We start from the raw sequence: 23,025 nt of genomic DNA, 5'->3' as shown, positions 1-23,025 counted from the left end.
TGCCCTCACACACCTGAGGACACGTTCTCACAACACCCCTCACACACACTCACATAAACAGCGCCCTGTTGTCCACCTCCTTCCTGCAGAGGGGAGACTGAGCACACAGCAGCACAGAGGAAGTGTGGCCGGCTGGCTGGCTGGCTGGCGGCCGAGTGAGAAAGCCGGCTGTAAGAGCTGCCTTCTGGACAGGGCCCTGGAAGTTGAAGTAGAAGCTCACCAGACAGAAATGGGGTGGGAAGGTGTCCTGGGCCGAAGGAATTGCAAGTACAAAGGCAAAGAAGTCAGCAGGTGCAAGCTGTGTCCAGAGAACACTGGGAACAGGAAATAGAGCTTGACAGGGAAGTTGAAGCTGGGGTGTGAGAGGCTTGATATGCTGGCCGCCCTCTGGGGAGTGGGGAGACGGTCGTGGTTTAAAACCAAAGGAGTGAAGACAGCACCAGGTCTGTTTAGATGGTTAAGCAGCAGCAGTGCAGGGCGGGGGATCAGAGGAGGAGCGATCAGAGCACTTTATTGTTTGGGGGGCAGAGCTGCTGGTGTTCAGGTTAAGAATCTGATAAAAGCTACAAGTCCTATCCATGAGAAACTGCACATACGCAAAACATTCCTTGTAAGTTCTGGGGAGTTACGAGTACCCCTTTTCCTGCAAAGTTCACCCATTCATACCAAGTGAAGTGTCAAGGCCTTGACGTCTGAGCGTGCTTGGCAGGTTTGCAGAAGCAAGGGAGACTGTGTCTAAAACAGAGTGAATGAAGAGATGAGGTCAGAGGGAAAAGCAGACACCAGATAATCTAGACCTTTCTGGGTGTGTTAGTCTGCTCAGGCTGCCATTAAAAACCATAAACTGGCTTAAACAATGGAAACATTTTCTCAAAGTTCTGGAGGCTAGGAAGTCCAAGATCTAGGTGCTGGCCAATTTGGTTTCTGCTGAGGAATCTTCCTGACTTACAGATGGCCGCTTTCAGACTATGTCCTCACTTGCGAGGGGGGAAAGATCTCTTCCTCTTATAAGAGCACTAATCTCATCATGAAGACTCTACCCTCGCGACCTCATCTAACTCATTACTTCCTAAAGGTCCCTCCAAATACCATCATGTTAGGTGTTAGAGCTTCAATATGTGAATTGGGGGAGGTACACATTCAGTCCACAACCGCGGGGAAAAGAGTCTGGAATTCATTCTGAGACGGGAAGCCATGGAGGAAAGAACGGGGGAAAGTTGTGTTAAAGTGACGTCCAAGGAGAAGTTGGAAACTTAGATCCAGGACTGCAGCGAGGCCTAAGCTAGACACAAGTTTACAGGTTATGTTTAGATGGTGAGTGAAACCATGGGTGTGGGTGAAATTGCCCAAGGAGGGAGTGTAAATGAAAAAGAAAGGGCCATGTCAGGATGGGAAGGATGATCTCTGAGGGCATAGCCTGACTCAGGAGCAGCTGAGGGGTGGGGGATGGTAAAGTGAGGGTAGAACAGAGAGGCTGGGGTCCTGCAGAATCAGAAGTGGGATGAGAGGCCCAGAACGGCAGACAAGCTCTTCAGATAACACCTCCAGGAACAGCGGGGAAGGCCCTTTATGGGGCAGGACTTGGAGTGGACACAGTACATGGAGATACTTGCTGGAGGGCCAGGTGCCATCATATAAGGGGCCCAGTGGAGAAGTTGAGAAAAGGGACACAACAGGGCAGACCCTACAAGAAAAGCATTGTTGTAAGTGCTTGTAGGCACAGTATCATCTAATCTTTAAAGTCACCTTCTTGGGGTGCCTGGGTGGCTCAGTCAGTTAAGCGTCCGACTTCGGCTCAGGTCATGATCTCGCAGTCTGTGAGTTCGAGCCCTGCGTCGGGCTCTGTGCTGACAGCTCAGAGCCTGGAGCCTGCTTCGGATTCTGTGTCTCCCTCTCTCTCTGACCCTCCCCCGTTCATGCTCTGTCTCTGTCTCAAAAATAAATAAACATTAAAAAAAAAAATTTTTAAGTCACCTTCTCTATCCAACCATCCCATATTGGCACAATTATCCTTATTTTAGCATGTGAGAACTGAGGCTCAGAGGTTAGTAACTTGTCCAAGTTCACACAGCTGGTTAGAGGCAGGCCTAGAATTCAAGCCCACGTCCATCTTTATTCCAAGCCTGTGTTCTGCTCATTTTACCACGTTGCCTAGGGGCAAAAAAAAAAAAAAAAAAAAAAATGGCCTGAGACACCATGGAAGGAGTCTATGTTACAGCAAACTTAAGTGCCTTTAGCAATCAGGCAGGTTAACATGATGTATGAAAGGCCAGGTATAGCTGCTTGATACATTCCTATCCCAATTATTTCCCCTTTTAAAACTGCAGATAGGCAAAATCAAATCAAAGCCTTGGGCTGCCACCTTTCAATGACCATATAGTATCCAATACTGAAATGTTGGTTAAGAACCACAGTCTTCATGGCGAAGTAGTTTCAGTGGGATGGAGAGAACTGAATCCAAGTTGCAGTGAGGTACGGAGTGAGGATGTTAAGGAAATTCAAGTTGTGAGTGTTGACTACTTTTTTTTTTAATGTTTATTTATTTTTGAGAGAAAGCAGGGGAGGGGCAGAGAATCCCAAGCAGGCTCTGAGCTGGCCCCAAACTGTCAGTACAGAGCCAGATGTGGGGCTCCAACACACAAACCCTGATATCATGACCTGAGCTGAAGTCAGACACTTAACCAACTGAGTTACCCAGGTGCCCCTCAACTACTTTTGAGAACTTGGCTGGGAAGGGAAGGGGACTAGAGAAGGAATGGGAAGGACTTGAGCTGTCAGGGCAAGACTTTGCAGTAGTAGGTGTGGTTATGAAGAAGATGTGCTGTTCCACCGAGGGGGCAAAGCCAATGAGATAGATGAGTTCTGCTGCATTAGGGGGAAATGGGGGAGTGCTGAAGATGTCTCTAAAAAGGTAGTTACAGTCAGAGTGAAGAGTCTTGAATGCCATGCCAGGCACTTAGACTACAATCTGGCAAACAGTTGGAAAGCACAGAAGGGATGCGTCATATGGAAAATGGCAACTGCTGAAATTTAGCCTAGCAGCCAGTGCGGGTGGAGAGAAAACATACTAATGCAGGCAGAAAAAGAAACGAAGAGATAAGTGTGGAAAAGATTTTGGAGGTAAAAGCAGAAGTGGTGACTGATAATAGGACCCAAGGAGACCAGAATTGTTAGCCAAGGCTCAGATTTCAAGTCTGAGTGGCTGGAGGGAAAGAGGATTCAAAGGTTTTAGAAGTACTGAAATTTACAGAAATGGTTGCTCATCAAAGTAAAAACGTACAGCAGGAAACAAGAACGTGATGCTGGAGCTCATGACGCGAGTGAAGTGTGGTCGCTGCTCTCCAAGCAGACAACTGCTCGACAGTGTGAAAGGAGGGAGCTTCAGAGAAACCCCAGCACGCTTGCTCGCGGGGCGGCCAGACGTGAACAGGCCTTGTTTGCTTCACGGAGCACGAAACCTAGGTGGGACTTCACTCCAAGTCTCTTTTAGGACGGAAACGCAAGTTAAGGCCTTCTGGCCCTTCACCCATCCAAAAGATTACTGAGGGCTTTCGGGGCATTTTGCACGATCTCAGGGATTCCTCTCTGCAACCTTGTGTGGCGGGTGACCCCTCCACGTATAGGGAAGGCCAGCCTCGCAGAGCTCGGAAAGGGCGGGGCCGGGATTCCACCCCAGGTCCGGCTGCCCACTCGGAAGTTCTGCTCGGGCTTTCCGCGTCCTCCGGCAGGGGGCAGCCCAACCACCCCAGCTGGAGACGAAAGCAGCGCTCGAACCGCGAGGCCCAATCCACCACGGAGGCGGCAGCCGGCTGCCCAATAAGCGTCCGCCTCGGGCGCCTCCCAACAAGCGGCCCGCTGATTGGCTTCCTCGGCCACCCGCCGCGTTACCCTGGCAACCAAGCGAGGGGACGCGGCGGCTGTGAATCTAGGCCTCCTGCCACCCAACCCCGGGGCTCGTCGCCTGCCCCGCTGGTATCTGGCACCATGTCGGTGCGGACGCTACCGCTGCTCTTCTTGAACTTGGGTGGGGAGATGCTTTACATCCTGGACCAGCGGCTGCGGGCCCAGAACATCCCGGGAGACAAGGCCCGCAAAGGTGAGAGGCGCCCGGCCCGCGCAGCCAGCCCCACGCCCCGCAGCCCGGCCCCCTCCCCGCCGCCCCGGCGCTCGCAGCCGGACCCCGTCCCCCCAGCCAGGCCCCCCTGCAGACTGACCAACACCGCTGCACCCCGCGCTCCTATAGCCAGCCCCATAACGCCACAGCCCCGTCTGGTCAGAGCCCCTCAGGAGTCAAATTCTCCAAAAAAAAAATTTCGCAGCAGAAGGATTAAATACCCGCGCTAAGGTATATCATTAGGGGACCTGACCCCCTCACCTCCAATTTCCTCCCCCCTCCCTCAAATTGGAGAGATGATCTCCCAATCTCTCTTGACAAATGATCCCTCCCAAATGTAGGAGTCCCAGCCGCCCACCACCTGGCGACAAACTCCTTGCCAGTCCAAGAATCCTCTACTCCAACGAGGTGTGGATTCTCCTGTCCTCTGTGTAGTAGCCTCCTTCATGAACTGGAGGCAAGTCTTGCTCATTTCAGAAGCTATTTCTAGAAAGATGGGGTTCTGGAATAACAGATAAATAAGAAAACACAAGTGACTTTTAAGTTATTCTCTTTACAATTACTGGAAGAGAAGGCAGTTCTGGAGATAATTATATGAGAGTTTCTGAAATGCAAACGCTGTCACCCATATACACCACGTCTAATTTCCGGAGAAATGACCACCCAGAACTCTCTGCCACCCTTATCCTCTCCCTCTTTTCCTTCCTCTCAACCAACATCCGCTTTCACCAAGTTTCCTGGGATTAAGTATGAAAGAAATCTGTATTTGAAGGTAGAGAAAGAAGAGTTGATACAAAGGTAACTGACATGACCCAAGATTAAAAATTTATTCTCTCCAACAGTCTGTATGCTCAATTGATGTTAAACGTGCATATTCGGACGTTAAGCATACATATTCAGATATTCACTGTTGTGCCTGTGCGATTGAGTCCAAGTCTATGCACAAAGAGATAAAAAGAGTTCCCTGCAGCATACCCCCTCCATTCATTCGGCACACTGCCGCCTGTGAGCTTTCTAAAATGCAAATCTGTCCCTACTCCCCGCCACTTAAAACCCTTTGTCAGCTTTCCACTGCTGTTTGGATGGAGACCAAGTCTTTGGCAGGATGATTCAGGGCCCTCGCTGACATGATCTCTCTCCACCTCTGCAGTCCTACCTTCCACCACTACCTGCCTCCTACTGTGTATCTTAATCATAGGTCTACATTTAAAGCATGTGCATTCAGATTTCCATGCCAGTAATCCCCATTCTACCCCAAACCTGCCATTTCTGTGCTGATAGTTCCCCTTCCATCCTGCATTTTCAGCTTAAGAATCATCTCCTTCGGGAAGATGGGGAAAGGGTCTGAGAATCCTCCCATAGCACTCCATGCATGCCTCTCCCTACCTTGTCACTGGCCATGTTATACTGAAACAGTCTTTGGGTGTCTCCCCCACACGTGAGGGTTTTATTCAGCTTTGTACTCTAGCACCTAGCGTAATGCCTAGGCCAGAATAAATTGGTGTTGAGTCAGTGTTTGTTGAACTGATGATCTAAATTGGCTGTTTGATATGATGTTGCCATTTCTTCCTCAAGAGGGTTCTGTCTTCCTTGGCCCATATGTTCTGTGATTTCACTGCGCCTGATGGCACTAGTGAGCTGACAGGTAGTCCTTGCCCTGGCTGCCTGCATCTCAGAAGACAGTGTAAATTAGCAATTAAGAGCACACTCACTGCAGTCATACAACTAGGTTCCAACTGTAGCTCTGCCATTTAACCAGCTGTGTGATTTTGGAGTGTAACCTCCATAAGACCGTTTCTTTTTCCATAAAATGGGAATCATACATACTTACAGCAAAGTTGTAAGAATTGAATGAGATCTTGTATTCAGCATATTTTGCACAATGAGTAGCAGGTGCTGGCTTTCAAGAGGGGGGGTCAGGACAAGACCCTCTGAATGCGAAGGGACCGGTTTCCTTTGTCTTCAGGAGCTATAGTCCTTCTGGGTTTGCTGAGCGCAGCTCTAGGGAGTTTCAGCCATGGTTAGCAATTCACATCCACTCGCTGGTTCCTTCCTTCCACAGTTTGGGTGAGTGTCAGACATCCTGTGAGATGCTGGGTGGAGCCTGATCCAGCCGTTCTGTGTATTCACAGAATTCAGGGCTTTGGATCAGTCTCATCCAGCAACTGATTCTAAAACGGGGCAGGCCGGGGGGGGGGGGGGTGGGGCTGGGGAGCTGACATATCTTCCTAACAACAACAATAAACATTTACTAAGCACTTACCGTGTACCAAGGACCTCTCTGAAGACCTTAATCCCTACAGCTATACTATCCTTTAGTTAATACTATCCCCTTTCTACAGTTGGGGAAGCTAATTTGCCCAGGGTTACATAGCCAGTAGGAGGAAGAGTAAAGGATTTGAACCCAGGTCATCAGGCTCCAGAGCTCACACTCTCAATGAATATGTCCTCAACTGCTGCACTATACTTCCATACATCGGGGGACTGTATCAGAATCTTTGGGAGGGGGGATGGAAGGTGGGGAAGAGAGGGAGAGCTTTGAAAAACGTATCCAACATACCCCACTGATTTTATGAAAGGAATGACAGAGGGTAGCTGGCTCATGGGGACTTGTAGAAGACAGTGACAAAACAGGGTAGAGGGCTCAGGATTCACAAAGCTGAGAAACACCCTTCTGTCCCCCTATTGAGAGTTGGCGTAGCTGCAGGAGCCACTGTGGCCATTACTGGCGCACGGAGGCCTATAAAACACCAGACACGGTAAACAAGTCCTCGTTGATGCCGTGAATGGAAATCATATTTCTTCTAGGTGTTTTCATTTTCTTACACAACTAATTGGTCTCCTGGAGGCCCTCCCGCTCCCACAAGGCCAGTGCACATATTGCAGTTTTTCGCCACAATGCAGCCTCTAGTTTAGCATTCAACAGAAAGGAAGTGCCGTCTCTGTGGGGCAACTTTTGAGTGTTGCATATGAATGTCCCACGTTTTAAGCAATAGCGAGAATAATAAAAGCTGCCTTTGCCTCCTGTCCTCTCAAAAATACTCCTAAATAAGACCCTGTTACATTTTGTTTACATTCCTCATTTTACAGAAGGGGAAACTGAGACATAGAGCCAGTAAGTGATTTTTCCAGGACAAGCAGATCACAGCAAATGGTGGTGAGATACTGTTTTTATTTTTCTAGTTCCAGTTTAGCAGGCAGCTCTGGATAATCTTGAGCCTTCCTCCCATTCAAAATACTAAAGTGAAATTGTTGCAACCAAGTCATCAGGAAAAATAACAGAAAGTCAGGACGTGGTTTTTACCTTCCTGAGGTCCTCAGGAGGACAGGGACGTGGGGCGCACAGCACTAGAGCGACCTCTGCTGGAGCTGAGTGTCATTGCCTGCAGGAGTGCCCTTACCCAGGACCCGATTTTGCCAGCAGCAGGGAGCCACTGTCTCTTAGAGTACTGGGCCCCTTGCAGCACCACCCCTCTGCCCACGAACGCATCAGGCAAGACCGCCTGTAAAATAAATGCCACTAAAAGACAGAGGATGTGGACATTATGCCAAAGAAACCAGTATCTGCTCCAAGAAGGCCAGGTTCTTGGTGCTGCTTCCCCAGTATTTTCTCTCCAAAAGCCTGTGACTTGTGGGGAAAAAGATGGTAAATTTTCCCAGAGGAGTCTAACCTTGCAGTGGGAACCTTTTGCCACCAGTTAGGGCACAGCACTGGCTGTGCTTTCGAACTGATTTCTTAGGTGCTGTTGGTGCTGTATGTTGAAGGCGCATGGATGCTCAATTATAACTTCAGAAATCACCTCTGAAACAACCTATTTTGCAAATGTTTCCAAAAGAGACCATTAATTACAAAACGTGTTTAAAATGTGGATGCAATAAATAAACAAATAAATAAATAAATAAATAAGAATGTGGATGCACGTAGAACCCTGCTTAGAGGGCGTGGTATTGGAGTTCAACATTGAAATCTGCCCCCAGAAAATTAAGGAAAGAAAAAAGCCACATTTCGTCCTTTATGGGTAGTGTCCAAAGTTGTGTGGTACAGAAAGCGAAGCCAGAAGAGAAGCCAGCTAAGTGTTTGATGCGTGTTATCTGCTTCATCCCCACAGCAACCCTATGGTGTAGGTGCCGTTCCGATGCCCATTTTACAGATGAAGAAACTGAGGTTCAATAAATTGCTTGAAGTTACATAGCTAGCAAATGGTAGAGCCGGATCTCAACCTATAAAGGGTCTTGATTCTCACGGATTTCTCCAGCCAAGTACCTTTCTCCTCATTTGGTTTCCTCTTGGCATGTCCCCACCCGCTTTTGTCCTCAGGGGCTTTCTTTACAGTGGTCCCCTCATTATTGCCCTCTTTTTACATGGGAGTCATGCATCTATATGTAAAAAGTAAATCAGAAACAAATGGACATTTTTTCCTTTTGGTTCACCTTTCAAGTTTTCTATCTGGAGCAGTTCCATCTGTACTCTGGAAAGGGAAATCTTAATCAAAAAAAAATCAGGTTGTAGAAAAAGAAAATCCTCTCTCTACCTACTCTGGGGAGTCTTCCTCATGAAAGTTAGTGTTTGTAAAAGGCTTTGAATGGTGTGTATTCTCACAGCATCAGAGAAAATGACTCCTCAGGCCTTTCAAGATCAACCCCAAGGTAGCTAGTTTCTCCTGGGTTTCCTCTCCCACGAGGCCCCCCTCTAAAAGACATAGCCTCTCCAGGGCTCTTTTGGAACTTGTTATTTACCTGTCATCCTTTCCAAAGTCTCAAATGGAAGGCAGGGTATCCGCATTAGACGTCAGTGCCCACGTGCAAACTAAAGTTTCATAGGCCACAACGTCGGAATTGGTGTTTTTAAAGCCTCCTTGAAAAAAATGTTCTTGCTTCATGAACTGGTGTTTTCTTTTTATATGCTTCATGTAGATGAATGGACAGAGGTGGACAGAAAACGAGGTATGCTATCTCTGGGCTGCATGCGTTCAGTCTGCATCCACAGGCTCACTCGGTCCTGTATCGTTGGGCTTCCTGTGGGACCACTCTAAATACTCCTAAGGGAAAACACAGGCGTGAGTTTCTCTTTAGCCAAGACGTTGGTTGTATGGTGGAATCTCTTACTTAAATACATGCAGCATGTAAGATGAAAACCAAGCAAACTTTGGCCAAAGGACCATATGGCGCCCTAGGTATTTGTCTCTTCTCATCAGTGCCAAGTTTGACAGGGACCACCAAGACAGCAGCTACACATCTGGGGAGACTGTCCTATCCGGTAGTCCTTAAAACCATTATGTGACAGTATTGTGCAGCCAAAGAATTGCGCTTCGACACCGGTGCTCCTCCCCGAGCCGTTCTCCTTAGCACACAGAGATCTCTACTGAGCAACGGAGAAAAATGGGAGCCTGTGGCTGCACAGCCGCCAGGACTGTGGGCTGCAGCATGCATGCACCAGGACCTAATCGTGCCAAATCTTCAGTTTCCCCTTCACCTACAACCAGCAGCAAACCTGAAAATTTGGCCAGTTCCCCAGAATAAAACCTTAGCCTTCCCCACCTTTAAATGTCACAAGTACCTTCCATCACTTGACATTTGGGTGCGGTTTATGCACGCCATCAGCCATCGTCCTCAAGATTTTAAATGCTCTCACCATACCAAGTATGCCGAGGAGATGACATACGTAATATGTAAGAGCACAGACGGTAAAATCAAACACCCATCCTAATTTCATTTCCACCACCAGCTACGTGACCTTGGACTTTAACCTGTCTAAGATTCAGTGGTCCTCCTTGATAGAATAAGGAGAGTAATTCAGTGTTGTCTCGGGGTTTAAATGAGATAATGCACGGAAAGTTCTAAGCCCAGTGCCTGGAACATAGTAAGGTTTCAAAAATGGTAACCACCTGGAAGTAGTAGCTTCTCCCTTTTAAGCTCGGTTCCAAATTGCATATTCCCCATAACAATTAAATGTAGAGCAGAGGTAGTTGGTAAAAACCCAGTTGTCTTCAGGGGTGCGTGGGTGGCTCAGTCGGTTAAGCATCTGACCTTGGCTCAGGTCATGATCTCACTGTTCGTGGGTTCAAGCCCCATGTCAGGCTCTGTGCTGACGGCTCAGAGCCTGGAGCCTGCTTCAGATCCTGCGTCCCTCTCTTTCTGCTCCTCCCCTGCTTGTACTCTGTCTCTCAAAAATAGACAAACATTTAAAAAACCCAATTGCTTTCATCAAGAGAATTATTTAATCTAGGCCAGGATCCAAGAAAAACACACCTAAAGTCCTCGACACACTTTTATTGCATTTTACCACTTCTCTTGAGCGATTTTTGGCCCACCTCTTGACACATGGTGGAATTTCAGGTGAGACGTGAATTATGAAGGCTGTGAGTATACATAATTGAATCACTGGAATTTATTTTAACTTAGGCATTTAAAAAAATTTTTTTAATGTTTATTTATTTTTGAGACAGAGAGAGACAGAGCATGAACGGGGGAGGGTCAGAGAGAGGGAGACACAGAATCTGAAACAGGCTCCAGGCTCTGAGCTGTCAGCACAGAGCCTGACTCGGGGCTCGAACTCACGGACCGCGAGATCATGACCTGAGCCGAGGTCGGCCGCTTAACCGACTGAGCCACCCAGGCACCCCAACTTAGGCATTTTTAAATAACAAGCAGAACCGGACCTCATAGTCAGAACCCAGGACCCTGATAACAAGCAGAACCCAAGCAGCCTGATATGTTAAGAACTCAGCTACTAACCCTCTCTGATGCACCTGTTAAAAATTACTTCCTTCCCTGCCCTTAGTCCCTGCAGGCTGTCGCCTAGCTCCTAGCACATTCCTGCCTCGTGAAATTAGGCAGAGCTCATGTGAGTGCAGAAAGCTAACACCAAGACAGACCGACAGGACTGCTTAAAATCGTTTCTCGGGTTTAACTTCAGTATAGCATGGACTGCTTCTCTAGGGAAGGCCAGCCTTCCGTTCCTCGTGCCCTGGCGTTTATCTCGAGTCCGGTACAGATTTAGGCCCGCCTCAACCAAGTGCCAGGTAAAGCGCATTGTGAGCTGTAAGCCTGTTAATTTGTGCCCCCATACTCTTTCCAAAGACTTAAATTTGAGAGGCGAGAGCCCTGGGTGCCAGAGCCCAATCATAAAACGGTCATTTCTTCTTTGGGGGCATTTGTGTTCACCGCCCTGCCCACAGAGACAGGGTGCGCTGTGCTCCTAATGACAGGTAAACTTTCTGGTTGTTCTGGTACAAGGAGCCATGGTGATACGTGGCCTATTCACTTCCCAGAGGGAAAGGTTTCACTTTGCTTTTTATTTTGCCAGAGTGACTAACACTCGCCCTGCAATTTTCTTTCTTTTAGAACTGATGTATTTGGGGCTAAGCTGCTAGGGACTCTAAGACTCTAGAGAAACGACCCAGCACCCAGGTAAATGGCAGCTTTTGTAAACACTGACATAACCAGAGCTGATGTGATTCTTCAACTGGAATTCTTCCTCTTTGGCACTCCTCCTTGCCCTACATAAATCTGGAAAATTCTTCAAATTCTTTCTTTTGAGGGCTTATATGTGGCTTTGCATTTGTACCTATTCCCTTGCAAATTCTGCACTTGATCTAGGCTACGGTAAGAACAGGGTTAGGAAACCCAGTTCCTTGCAGGCCCTTGCTTGTTTTGGCCAAAGACAAAAGACCATTCATGAAGCAAACCCAGAAGAGTTCATATGTCCCCAAACTGTCCACACTGGGGAAATGTTAGTGCACATTAGGTGCATGCTGCAATGGGTTCAAATTGTCAGAGGTGACGCCTACCCTATATTGGTAATGGAGTTCTTCCTCACAAAGAAGATAGAGCCTAGAGTGAAGTCCTAAGGCCAAGTGTGAGTTCAACACTTCTGCAAGGAGCCACAGTCATTTAGTTCTTTTCTGTTAAAAAAAAAAGGTGGGGAGGGGGCTTCCGCTCTTTCTCCATAGCCCTTCCATGTAAGATTTAAAAACAGCCTTGGGGTGCCTGGGTGGCTCAGTCGGTTAAGCGTCTGACTTTGACTCAGGTCATGATCTCATGGTTCCTAAGTCCAAGGCCCGCATCAGACTCTCTGCTGTCAGCGCAGAGCCTGCTTCAAATCCTCTGTCTCCCTCTCTCTCTCTGCTCCTCTCCCCTGCTCACACATTCTCTCTTAAAAATAAATAAATAAACATTTAAAAAAACTAGCCCCCAGCTCCCCTTTCCCCCCAAAATGTTCTTCAAGATGCTTTTTTTTTTTAAGATTTTATTTTTTTTAAGGAATCTCTACACCCAACGTGGGCTCAGACTCACAACCCCAAGATCAAGAGTCGCACACTCCACCAACTGAGCCAGCCAGGCGCCCAGATGCTTTTTAGTGCTGGCCTGAGCGCTCAGGGTACTTCTATCCATGACTTAAAGGTATGACGTGAACATACTACCTTGCCTTCAGTCTCTAAAATTCATGGTCACAACCAGTCACCTGGTGCCACCTTTGTGTGGCAAGAGAAAGGGGCATTTGTATCCTTCGGTGATAATCACTCATGTTTAGTAATTGATTTTGTATCATTATTCTAAATAATCAGTTTTCTTGCAAGTTTTAATTGCTATGAATGTATATTCTCAGCATTCATATACTCTCACCCTGAGGTCAGCATATATCTGGCTTAATTAAGAATAATCTGTGTTCATACATACCTGGTCCTATTTCTTGTACCAGATGGTTTTCCTAGCCCTCAACTAATGTTATTTGAGCAGCACAAAATAGTTAATTGAATGAGTGAATGAACGACTAGAATTATAGACACTTTGGTTTGCACATGCCTTAGGACTTTTATTCTCACCAGATGGAAACTTTCCATTTGAACAACACTGAGACATGTCACCACAGTGTAATATCAATATTATAGATCAAATGTAGAAATCAAGGCATTCTAAAATGGTGCATGAAGTACATGTCTTGTAGAAACACTAGAAATCTCTAACCAGTGGGTAGACTTATCTATTTTCATAAAGTATTTTTTCTTTAAACAGAGTCAATTACCATTATTGGTCCCATTTTTATGAAATTTAATTTTAAGTAAAAAGTTACAGATTAGCTAAACAAACAAAAAGAGCAATACTGCCTTTCATTTCAAGGAAGAGATCGAAAATGTTCATAGGAATCTTTTTTAAAGAAAGAAGAGGGGCGCCTGGGTGGCGCAGTCGGTTAAGCGTCCGACTTCAGCCAGGTCACGATCTCGCGGTCCGTGAGTTCGAGCCCCGCGTCGGGCTCTGGGCTGATGGCTCGGAGCCTAGAGCCTGTTTCCGATTCTGTGTCTCCCTCTCTCTCTGCCCCTCGCCCATTCATGCTCTGTCTCTCTCTGTCCCAAAAATAAATAAACGTTAAAAAAAAAAATTAAAAAAAAAAAAAAAAAAAGAAAGAAGAAACATTTCCCCCATCAAGTGAGATAATACCTGTATAAAAGTGGCTTATAGCCCCTAAAGCATGACACATTTATACATTGTCACATTTATGTTTGCTCTGGGACAGGCTCATAAGGCACTCTGGACCCTTCTTTCTATTGGGACACCTGTGTTGTTTATCCCAAGGGAGCACATCTCGCCAGCACATCAGCATCCCCAGCTCTGCTTAGACCGGCCCCTGCATCCCATTCATACACAGAGACCATTTCCCGAATACAGCTTCCTCCAGTACCTCGCTCAGCTGTATTCTCTCTTGTCTCTACAGTTCTGCACGACATCATCTCAACCATGTTCAATCGAAAGTTTATGGAGGAATTGTTCAAACCCCAAGAGCTCTACTCCAAGAAGGCCCTGAGGACCGTCTACGACCGCCTGGCTCATGCCTCCATTATGAGACTGAACCAGGCCAGCATGGATAAGGTGAGAGCAGACAGCTGCCTCTGTCCCCTTGGTTGCACCTCTTGTACCCTTTGTGGATGAGCACATACTGGGTCAAATGAGATGATGTATGCAATGGTTCCTTGCCAAAAAGAAAAAAGAAAAGCCACTCACAAGTATCAGGTGTTGGTATTGAGTTTTGGAGTTAGAAAGGATCTCAAGTCATCCATCCCAACCCCTCTGATGTTCGTGTCCTTCCACCTGCCCAGAGAGGGCTGGCATCTGTGCCCATATTTGGGAACACTAGGAACACACCTAGGAACCTCAACCCAACACAGGTGCCCCACCCTAAACACTAATTCTGCTTCGTTCTTAACAAATCTAAGCTTTGCGATGAGGAAACCAGACATTTTTAAAAGCAAATTCGAGACTGCTCAGTCTTTACTTAGAACGTGAACATATCTATTCCTTTGGGGAACAAATTGTTGGGGCACTCTGATTTTTAAAACGATAATTTCAAATAAATAAATGGCAGAGAACAGACAAATCTCCTATTCAGAAGAATCTCCTGTTCAGAGCATGCTCTGCCATCAAGGAAGGAGAGCATAACCCCGCACTCCCTGTGTGGGGGCTGCACTCAGTGACTTCCTTCCAAAGAGGCCAGTACAGAAGGGGAGGGGGACAGCTAACTTTCAGTGGAGAAATGACAAACATTACCTCCACCAGGACGATCAAGGTCCACGTCAACAGTGATAAGTCATGTTGGTAGTATGTGCCCCGATGGGATGTGATGAGGATGGCACTCGACCCCTGTGGTCTCCCCCCACCGAACACTCACAACCCCGGTCTAATCGTGAGAAGAACGTCAGATGACATTTGGAGGTCACGTTACAAAGTACCTAACCGGTACTCAAAGCTCGCAAGGCCACCAAAACCAAGCAAAGTTAGAGAAACTGTCACAGCCAAGAGAGGCCTAAGAGACCTGATGACTAAATGTAACATGGGGTCCTGGAACAGAAACAGGACGTTAGGGGAAACTAATGGAATCTGAATGAAATATGGGTTTCAGTTATTTTTTTTTTATTTTTTTTTCAACATTTATTTATTTTTGGGGGGACAGAGAGAGACAGAGCATGAACGGGGGAGGGGCAGAGAGAGAGGGAGACACAGAATTGGAAACAGGCTCCAGGCTCTGAGCCATCAGCCCAGAGCCTGACGCGGGGCTCGAACTCACGGACCGCGAGATCGTGACCTGGCTGAAGTCGGACGCTCAACTAAATGCACCACCTAGGCGCCCCTGGTTATTTTTAATAATAGCAATAACAATAATAATTTTTAAGTAATTTATTTTTTAGTGTCTCCGTTATGTGAAGGTTTTAAAATCCTGAGGACTGACAGTGAGCGCTGAGTGTGCAAAATCAGTGCTCACTTAATGCTGGAAGCTGGGAACCTTGGGGAGACAGACTGGCTTTAACTGTGCCCTTACCCCCTCTCACTTACTTCTGGAAAGTTACTTGATCTCCCTGGGCCTCCGGTTTCTCATCTATAAAATGGGGATAATAATAGCTTGTTTGTATCAGTTCAAGGAGGATTCAATGAGAAAACATAGCACACCTAGACTTGGCACGTAATAGATGTTCAATCAGTGTTAATCACCTTCTCCGCTCTGCTCACTCTTCTGCCTTTAAGAAGGTCTACGTTTTCGTAAAGAAAGCACACAGAATTTGGAATCAAAAAACCTAGATTCTTGGGGTACCTGGGGGGCTCAGTGGGTTAAGCATCCAACCCTTGATTTCGGCTTGGGTCACGATCTCACAATTCGTGGGATCGAGCCCTGCGTCAGGCTCTGCGCTGACAGCAAGGAGCCTGCTTGGGATTCTCCCTCTCTCTCCCTCTCTCTCTGCCCCTCCCCCACTCACATGTATGCACACTCCCTCAAGAGTTAATAAATAAAAAAAATTTTTAACCTGGATTCAAGTATCTAGCTCTACCAGTTACAAGCTATGAGACTCAATTTACTGAATAATCTGAATTTTCATTTCTTCATCTTATACCTGTTTTTATCCTTGATTCCTTGCATGGTGTCCTATCCACAGCAGGTGCTTCACATCTGGCAATGACGGCAGAGAGTCTCAAATCTATATCTTTAGTATTTTATGTTCACACACACACACACACACACACACACACACACACACACCAGGGTGCTCCTCTTGCCTTAGGATCTGACCATCCTGAGTTCAAATCTCACCCTGCCACTTACTACCAGCTATGTAAAATTAGGCAAGTCTCTTCATTTTTAAACTTGGGCTAACCTCTACATCATAGAGTCCGTGTGAAGATTAAATAGGACCAAACTAGGTGATGTATGTGATCGTGCTCAGCACCACACTAGATCGTCATAGCTTATAGTCTCCACCCTGCCTCAAACGCGCCGGTAGCTTCTCTCCCAGACTGCTTCCTTCTGCCCCGCGTCCCCCAGACTGCCCTGCCACTGTCAGCATTGGCCTTCTCCTGAGCACTAGATGGAAAACGCATTTCAGACAGCCCTTATCTTCGTCCCCAAACCTAGTCAGGCAGTCGCCACATGTGACGCTTTTCCTTTGAAGAGTCACGTGTACTTCCTTTCCCTGCCTTTTCCATGCCCACCATCTTTATACCAGGCCTTACATCTGGATTACTCCAGCAAAGTTTCTTTCATTCTTTTTTTTTTTTAAGTTTTTATTTTTTTAATTTGAGAGAGAGAGAAACTGCGAGCAGCGGAGAGGCAGAGAGAGAGGGAGAATCGTAAGCAAGCTCCGCACCATCAGCACGGAGCCGGATGCCGGGCTTGAACCCATGAACCACAAGTTCATGACCTGAGCCGGAAGCCCGACGCCGGATGTAACAGACCGAGCCCAGTTTCTTTCATTCTTGTAGTCACTAGATGTTATTACACACCTATCAGGAGCCAGGTCCTAGCCAATCTCCCCAACTCCAGTCTCCCTTCCACTCCATCTCATTTTATCATTGCCAGACTCACTGATCTGGCTTAACCACTACCTCTATCCTGACAGCTCGGAAAAATTTAGTAGCTCTCTAATCCCCACCACGTCTAGTCTAAATTATTTTGCCTGCCTTGGAGCGCTTGGGTGACTCAGTTAAGCGTCCGACTTCGGCTCAGGTCATGATCTCGTGGTCCGTAAGTCTGAGCCCCGCTTCGGGTTCTGTGCTAACAGCTCGGAGCCTGGAGCCTGGAGCCTGCTTGGGATTCTGTGTCTCCGTCTCTCTTTCTGCCCTTTCCCTGCTTGTGCTCTGTCTCTCTGTTTCTCAAAAATAAACATTAAAAAAATTAAAAATAAATAAGTAAATAAGTTTGCCTGTCTTTCTAAAACCTTTAATAGGGGCGCCTGGGTGGCGCAGTCGGTTGAGCGTACGACTTCAGCCAGGTCACGATCTCGCGGTCCGTGAGTTCGAGCCCCGCGTCGGGCTCTGGGCTGATAGCTCAGAGCCTGGAGCCTGTTTCCGATTCTGTGTCTCCCTCTCTCTCTGCCGCTCCGCCGTTCATGCTCTGTCTCTCTCTGTCCCAAAAATAAATAAACGTTGAAAAAAAAATTAAAAAAAAAATAAAACCTTTAATATTCTAATCTTGCCATACTTATCCAACTTTGTTTCCCACCGACCCCAACACGAATTCCCCTCTCCAATCAGGCTGTCCTCCTCCTTCTCCCAGGAAAATAGCATACTCCTTGCTGCCTTCAGGCCCTCCTACATGCTGTTGCCCTCAGCTAGAATGCCTATCCCCTCCCTCAGTCGGTGTGAACCTATGACTGCAGCCTTCTGCTCCCGCAAAACCTATCCTGACCACTTTGGTCCTCACCGGTGTCTCGCCTCTTCCCGCTCATGGGCGGTCAGACCACGTGGGGGGCTTGTTGATATCTCGTTAAGTACCATTCAGCGTTTAAAACTGCCCCTACATGGTTGCGGGACCTTACATTTGCCACATGTGCACATACCATCTCCCTGCCTCCTCTCAGCAGTTCCGCAATGACAGGAAATTAGGGAATAATTTTTACACATGTGAAAGCTCAGGCTCAGAGAGGTGGAGGGACTTGGCCAGGGCCATCCAGCACATCAGCCACAGTGGTGGAGGGCTGGCTTTTGGGTTTTCGCTCTCTGAGGCCAGCACCAGTCCAGGGCCCCGTGGCTGCCGATACTGTCGCAAACGTGTTCCATTAGCAACACATGTGAGCTGACCAGAAATCCTGGTTTTCTCAGGAATGCTCCTCCACTGGTCTGGCTTCATGCTCCTCCTGCTGCTCTGACTTAATTACTGATGTTATCCCCTTTGACTCTCAAAAGTATCTTGGTTTGAGTGATCACTGACGTGGTCACCTGAGCTGTATGATATGCCGAGAACTGGTTTTCAGTAAATGCTTGACCGAATGATTGTGTGGAGGTGCTGATGTCTACTTCTCTGATCCCCTTTATTTTGCTCAGCTCTATGACCTGATGACTATGGCTTTCAAACACCAAGTGTTGCTGTGCCCCCGCCCCAAGGATGTGTTGCTCGTCACTTTCAATCATTTAGATGCCATCAAGGGATTCATCCAAGACTCCCCAGCCATCCTGCATCAAGTGGAGGAGATTTTCCGGCAGCTGACTGAAGTAAGAGGTCACCGCCAGTTCATCATCCCTCAGCCCTGTTCTTGTTCTCATTCCCCCTGATAAGAACAGTTGGATTCTGGGGCTCCTGGGTGACTCAGTCAGTTAAGTGTCCGACTCTTGATTTCGGCTCACATCATGATCTCACTGTTGTGAGTTCGAGCCTCACGTCTTTGGGGCTCTGTGCTGACAGTGCAGAGCCTGCTTGAGATTCTCTCTCTCCCCCTCTCTCTGCCCCTCCCTCCTCTCTCTTTCTATCTCTCTCTCTTTCTCTCAAAATATAAATAAAATAAACATCTTAAAAAAAAAAAAAAGAACAGCTAGATTCTATGACAGACAGAATAGGCAAAGCCTGCCACTCTCCCCAAAATTCTAAAAATCTACAAGTATCTAAAAATAGATTAAAAGGTCATATAATAGGCCTTCCCATCTTATGCGCTGTCACCGTTGCCTTCAACGCTGGGAAAGCAATGACACAGAGCCCGAGCACGGCCATTTTCTCCTGACCCCTCTGAGAAGGAGTTCACGGTGGATGTTCTGCTAAATCTGAATGGGAGAAGGGAGAAGTGAAGGGTACCATAATGGGGTCTCTCCCCCTGGGGAGGGAGCCGGGCTGGCTCTCCTGCTGCCCCTCCTCCCCCAGCAGCCGAGTTCCCTGAGTCCCCTGTTGGCCTCTCTGGCTCCAGCCCCTGAGTGCCCGCCTAGCCCTGCCTGTCTGCCCTTCCCACCTCACTTCTGGAAGTGAAGTGCTTCTTTCTGCTTTGCCTCTGGCAGACATACGGGGGCCTCTCTGCGGGGGAGTTCCAGCTGATCCGGCAGACCCTCCTCACCTTCTTCCAGGACCTGCACATCCGGGTGAGTGAGTGGGTGGCCCCAGGAGCACCCTGCCACTGCTGTCCTAGGGAAACAGGGTGCCAAGGGGCCAGGCAGAAGACGCCTGAGGTGGCCCAGGTAGTGGTGTCCTCAGCGCTTGGCTCCGTGATGATAAAATTGCCGATAACAAATCTCAGCAGTTTTCAAATGGACCAAGGAAGACAGTGATATCGCCATTCTTGCCCAGTTACCTTATGTCTCTCTTTAAAATATGGTCTGTTCCCTTCTCCAGAGGAAATGTGTTCTCTGTGGACCAGGGAAGACAAATAGATTTCAACGCAGAGGCCAATTTCATTTTTAACCCTCATGAATAATTTTATTCGGCATAGATGGGAGGAATAATAACACCAACATAAATTATGATCTCTCATAGTCATCGATTAAAATTTTAAAAAATATATGAAAGTACAAATAAGATTAAGTTTTGTATTGCTTTAAAATATTGAAAACCCTGCATCATATTCTTCTCAGGATGGTGCCTGTGTGGACATTGTTTTATGGATTGTAGTGATATAAGCAGCCATACTGATTTCTCAATTCTGACGAGATAAAATCCATTATAATGAAAAGACACTCCTAATAATAAGTTTATAACAAAATCATTAAAATATATTAAACCACAAAATATATTAAGCTTTAATTGCCAAGTAGGCAGGCAGTGAAACATCTGAACGTCCATGAAGAAAAATAGGAATCTCATATCCTGACGATATTCCGCTGCTGGCTGGTTTTCCGAGGCTGGTCTTTAAAGGTGTTTCTGTTCGGCCGCAATGTCTGATTGCCTACACAGATTTTCTCTGTTTTCAAAACAGTCTTGATAGTCTTTATATTTGTTAGTGGGAATCCACTTGAAATCCTGAGCAGTTCTTTACAACCATCCCAATCCCCAACCCCCTCAGCCCTCCAGAACCCTTGCAGAGTTGCCTCCTCAAAGGCAGTCTTCTCAGATCACCTACCCTCAACCAGACTCTCATTCCCATTCCCATTTCCTTCCCTCGTGGACCTCCCTCATGTTCTTCCCATTGTTTCGGATGTTGGGACACATCATTCCATCTTTGCCTCTTCATAGAATGTTCCCTATACTTCCCCTCGATTATCCACCGCCCTTGGAATCTGTTCATTCTGTAAAACTAGTCAGTCCAACACATGTTTATTGAGTGCCTACTCTATACTCACTCAGTGTCTGAGATACTAGGGTGAGAGATACATGGGTGAACAAGACAAAGGCCCTGCCTTGGGGAGGTTCTACACTAGTAGGAAGAGACGGGGAGGACAAGTAAGTCATGTTCTGGTTCTGATAACTTTTAGGAAGATGACAAGATAAGGTAAAGTTATAGAGAGCAACTGGGATGGAATGTCCCTTTAGACCAGCAGCGTCTCATAGCACTTTCTGTCGCGATAGAGATGTTCTATATCTGTGCTGTCTACCATGATAGCCACTAGCCACATATGGTTATGGAACACTTAAAATACGGCTAGTGTGACAGAGAAACTGAATTTTCAAGTTAATTTTAATAGCCACACTTGACTAGTAGCTACTGTACTGGACAGCACATCCTTAGATGATAGAGTTAAAGACATGTCAAGGGCAGCCTTTCTGAGGACAGACACATGAGTTGACATCTCAGGGAAGTGCATCTAAATTGAAGGGACAGCAAGTTCAAAGGTCCTGAGATGGAAAAAGCATGATGTGTTCCTTGGACAGAGACAAAGCCAGTGTGAGTGAAGCCTATGTAGGCAGGAGTGATACAGTTAACAAGCTGTGTGGCGTGGGCACTGGCTCATCAGAACAGATGCCGGTTATAACTAAACTGGTACCTACCAGTTGACTTAGCTTTGTACCCAAGTGAGGAGTTTATTTTAAGAGTAAAGAAAACATTTCAGGCATCCTAAGGTGAACAATAATGTGATCTGATTTGTGTTCTGGAAGATGAACTGTATGGGACAAGGGTGGAGATAGGACTGTAGTTAGGACACTACTGTAGAAATCTGGGTAAAAAATGAAAGTTCTTGGGGCCCCTGGGTGGCTCAGTCAGTTAAGCGTCCAACTTCGGCTCAGGTCGTGATCTCACGGTTCGTGGGCTCTAGCCCCGCATCAGGCTCTCCGCTGACAGCACAGAGCCTGCTTCGGATCCTCTGTCTCCCTCTCTATCTGCCCCTTGTGCACTCTCTCTCTCTCTCTCAAAAAAAAAAAACAAACCATTTAGAGGCACCTGGGCGGCTCAGTCGGTTAAGCGTCCGACTTCAGCTCAGGTCACGATCTCACAGTCCGTGAGTTCAAGCCCCACGTCGGGCTCTGTGCTGAAAGCTCAGAGCCTGGAGCCTGCTTCACATCCTGTGTCTCCCTCTCTCTCTGCCCCTTCCCTGCTCATGCTCTGTCTCTGTCTCAAAAATAAATAAACATTAAAAAAAATTAAAAAAAAAAAAAAAGAATACAACTCTTGATTTTGGCTCAGGTCATGATCTCACTGTTCGTGAGTGACAGCACAGAGCATGCATGGGATTCTCTCTCTCTCTCTCTCTGCCCTTTGCTCACTCATGCCCTCTATCAAAAAAATAAAATAATAATTATTTTAGGGGCACCTGAGTGGCTCAGTTCGTTGGGCGTCCAACTTCAGCTCAGGTCATGGTCTCACAGTTTGTGAGTTCAAGCCCCACGTCGGGCTCTGTGCTGACAGCTCAGAGCCTGGAGCCTGCTTCAGATTCTATGTCTCCCCCATCTCTCTGCCCCTCCCATGCTCATGCTCTGTCTCTCTCTGTCTCTCAATAACAAATAAACATTAAAAATTTTTTTTAAAATAATAATAATTATTATTATTTTATAAATAAAAATTAAATAAATAAACATTTTTTTTTAAAGACAATGAAAGTTCTCGGGGCACCTGGCTGGCTCAGTCGGTGGAGTATGTGACTCTATCTCATGGTTGTAAGTTCAAGCTCCACATTGGGTGTAGAGATTACTTAAAAATAAAATCTAAAAAAAAAAAAAAAAAGAGGGGCGCCTGGGTGGCTCAGTCAGTTAGGTGTCTGACTTCGGCTCAGGTCACGATCTCATGGTTCATGAGTTCGAGCCCCACATTGGGCTGTGTGCTGACAGCTCAGAGACTGGAGCCTGCTTCGAAATCTGTGACTCCCCCTATCTCTCTGTCCCCTCCCCAGCTCATGCTCTGTCTCTGTCTCTGAAAAAATAAATAAACGTTAAAAAAATTTTTTTAAAAGAAAGAAAGAAAGAGAATGACAGTTCTTGCTGCCAGTGGAGATAGTGAGAAGTCTTCACATTTGGGGTATCCCTTCTGGGCAAGAGCAGTTAAGACTTACTGAGAAGTTGGACATGGGGAGGGAGAGAAAGAAGAATGAAGAATGACTACATTTTTGGCCTGAGCAGCAGGTGGTGCCATTAACTGAGAGGGGGAAAGCCTGAGGGAAGTATATTTGAGTAGAAAAATTAATTAATTTTATCTAAGTTTGATTTGCCTATTAGGCATCTGAGTAGCAAAGTCAAATAAGCAATTGAATATATAAGTCATAGAGACGGCATTCAAAGTCTTCTGGTCTCTTGGTGGAGGCTG

At 46.8% G+C, this 23,025-nt stretch overlaps 1 protein-coding gene and 1 long non-coding RNA gene across 4 annotated transcripts in view; one reads left to right on the top strand and one right to left on the bottom strand.

The window, feature by feature from the left end:
* The first annotated feature begins 3,834 nt into the window (after positions 1 to 3,834).
* Positions 3,835 to 23,025, top strand: part of OSCP1 (organic solute carrier partner 1) — a 29,948-nt gene continuing 10,757 nt past the window's right edge. The window contains exons 1-5 of one of the 3 annotated variants that reach the window (XM_030326338.1): positions 4,017 to 4,096; positions 12,377 to 12,517; positions 13,827 to 13,981; positions 18,419 to 18,586; positions 19,358 to 19,438. In XM_030326338.1, the coding sequence (XP_030182198.1) occupies positions 13,850 to 13,981; positions 18,419 to 18,586; positions 19,358 to 19,438 (381 nt within the window). In that variant the 5' untranslated portion in view covers positions 4,017 to 4,096; positions 12,377 to 12,517; positions 13,827 to 13,849. Of the gene's footprint in view, positions 4,097 to 12,376; positions 12,518 to 13,826; positions 13,982 to 18,418; positions 18,587 to 19,357; positions 19,439 to 23,025 lie in introns of all 3 variants that reach the window. The other 2 variants (XM_030326337.1, XR_003971001.1) reach the window with 2 other exon arrangements.
* LOC115521251 lies at positions 4,333 to 6,593 on the bottom strand. The gene is made up of 3 exons (XR_003971002.1): positions 6,378 to 6,593; positions 5,946 to 6,232; positions 4,333 to 4,616 (listed from the first exon to the last, which is right to left on the bottom strand). It is a non-coding gene; the product is annotated as an uncharacterized LOC115521251 (long non-coding RNA).

Source organism: Lynx canadensis, chromosome C1 (genome assembly GCF_007474595.2).
Source record: "Lynx canadensis isolate LIC74 chromosome C1, mLynCan4.pri.v2, whole genome shotgun sequence".
In the NCBI taxonomy this organism is placed as follows: Eukaryota; Metazoa; Chordata; class Mammalia; order Carnivora; family Felidae; genus Lynx; species Lynx canadensis.
This window is presented reverse-complemented; position numbering and strand designations above follow the sequence as displayed.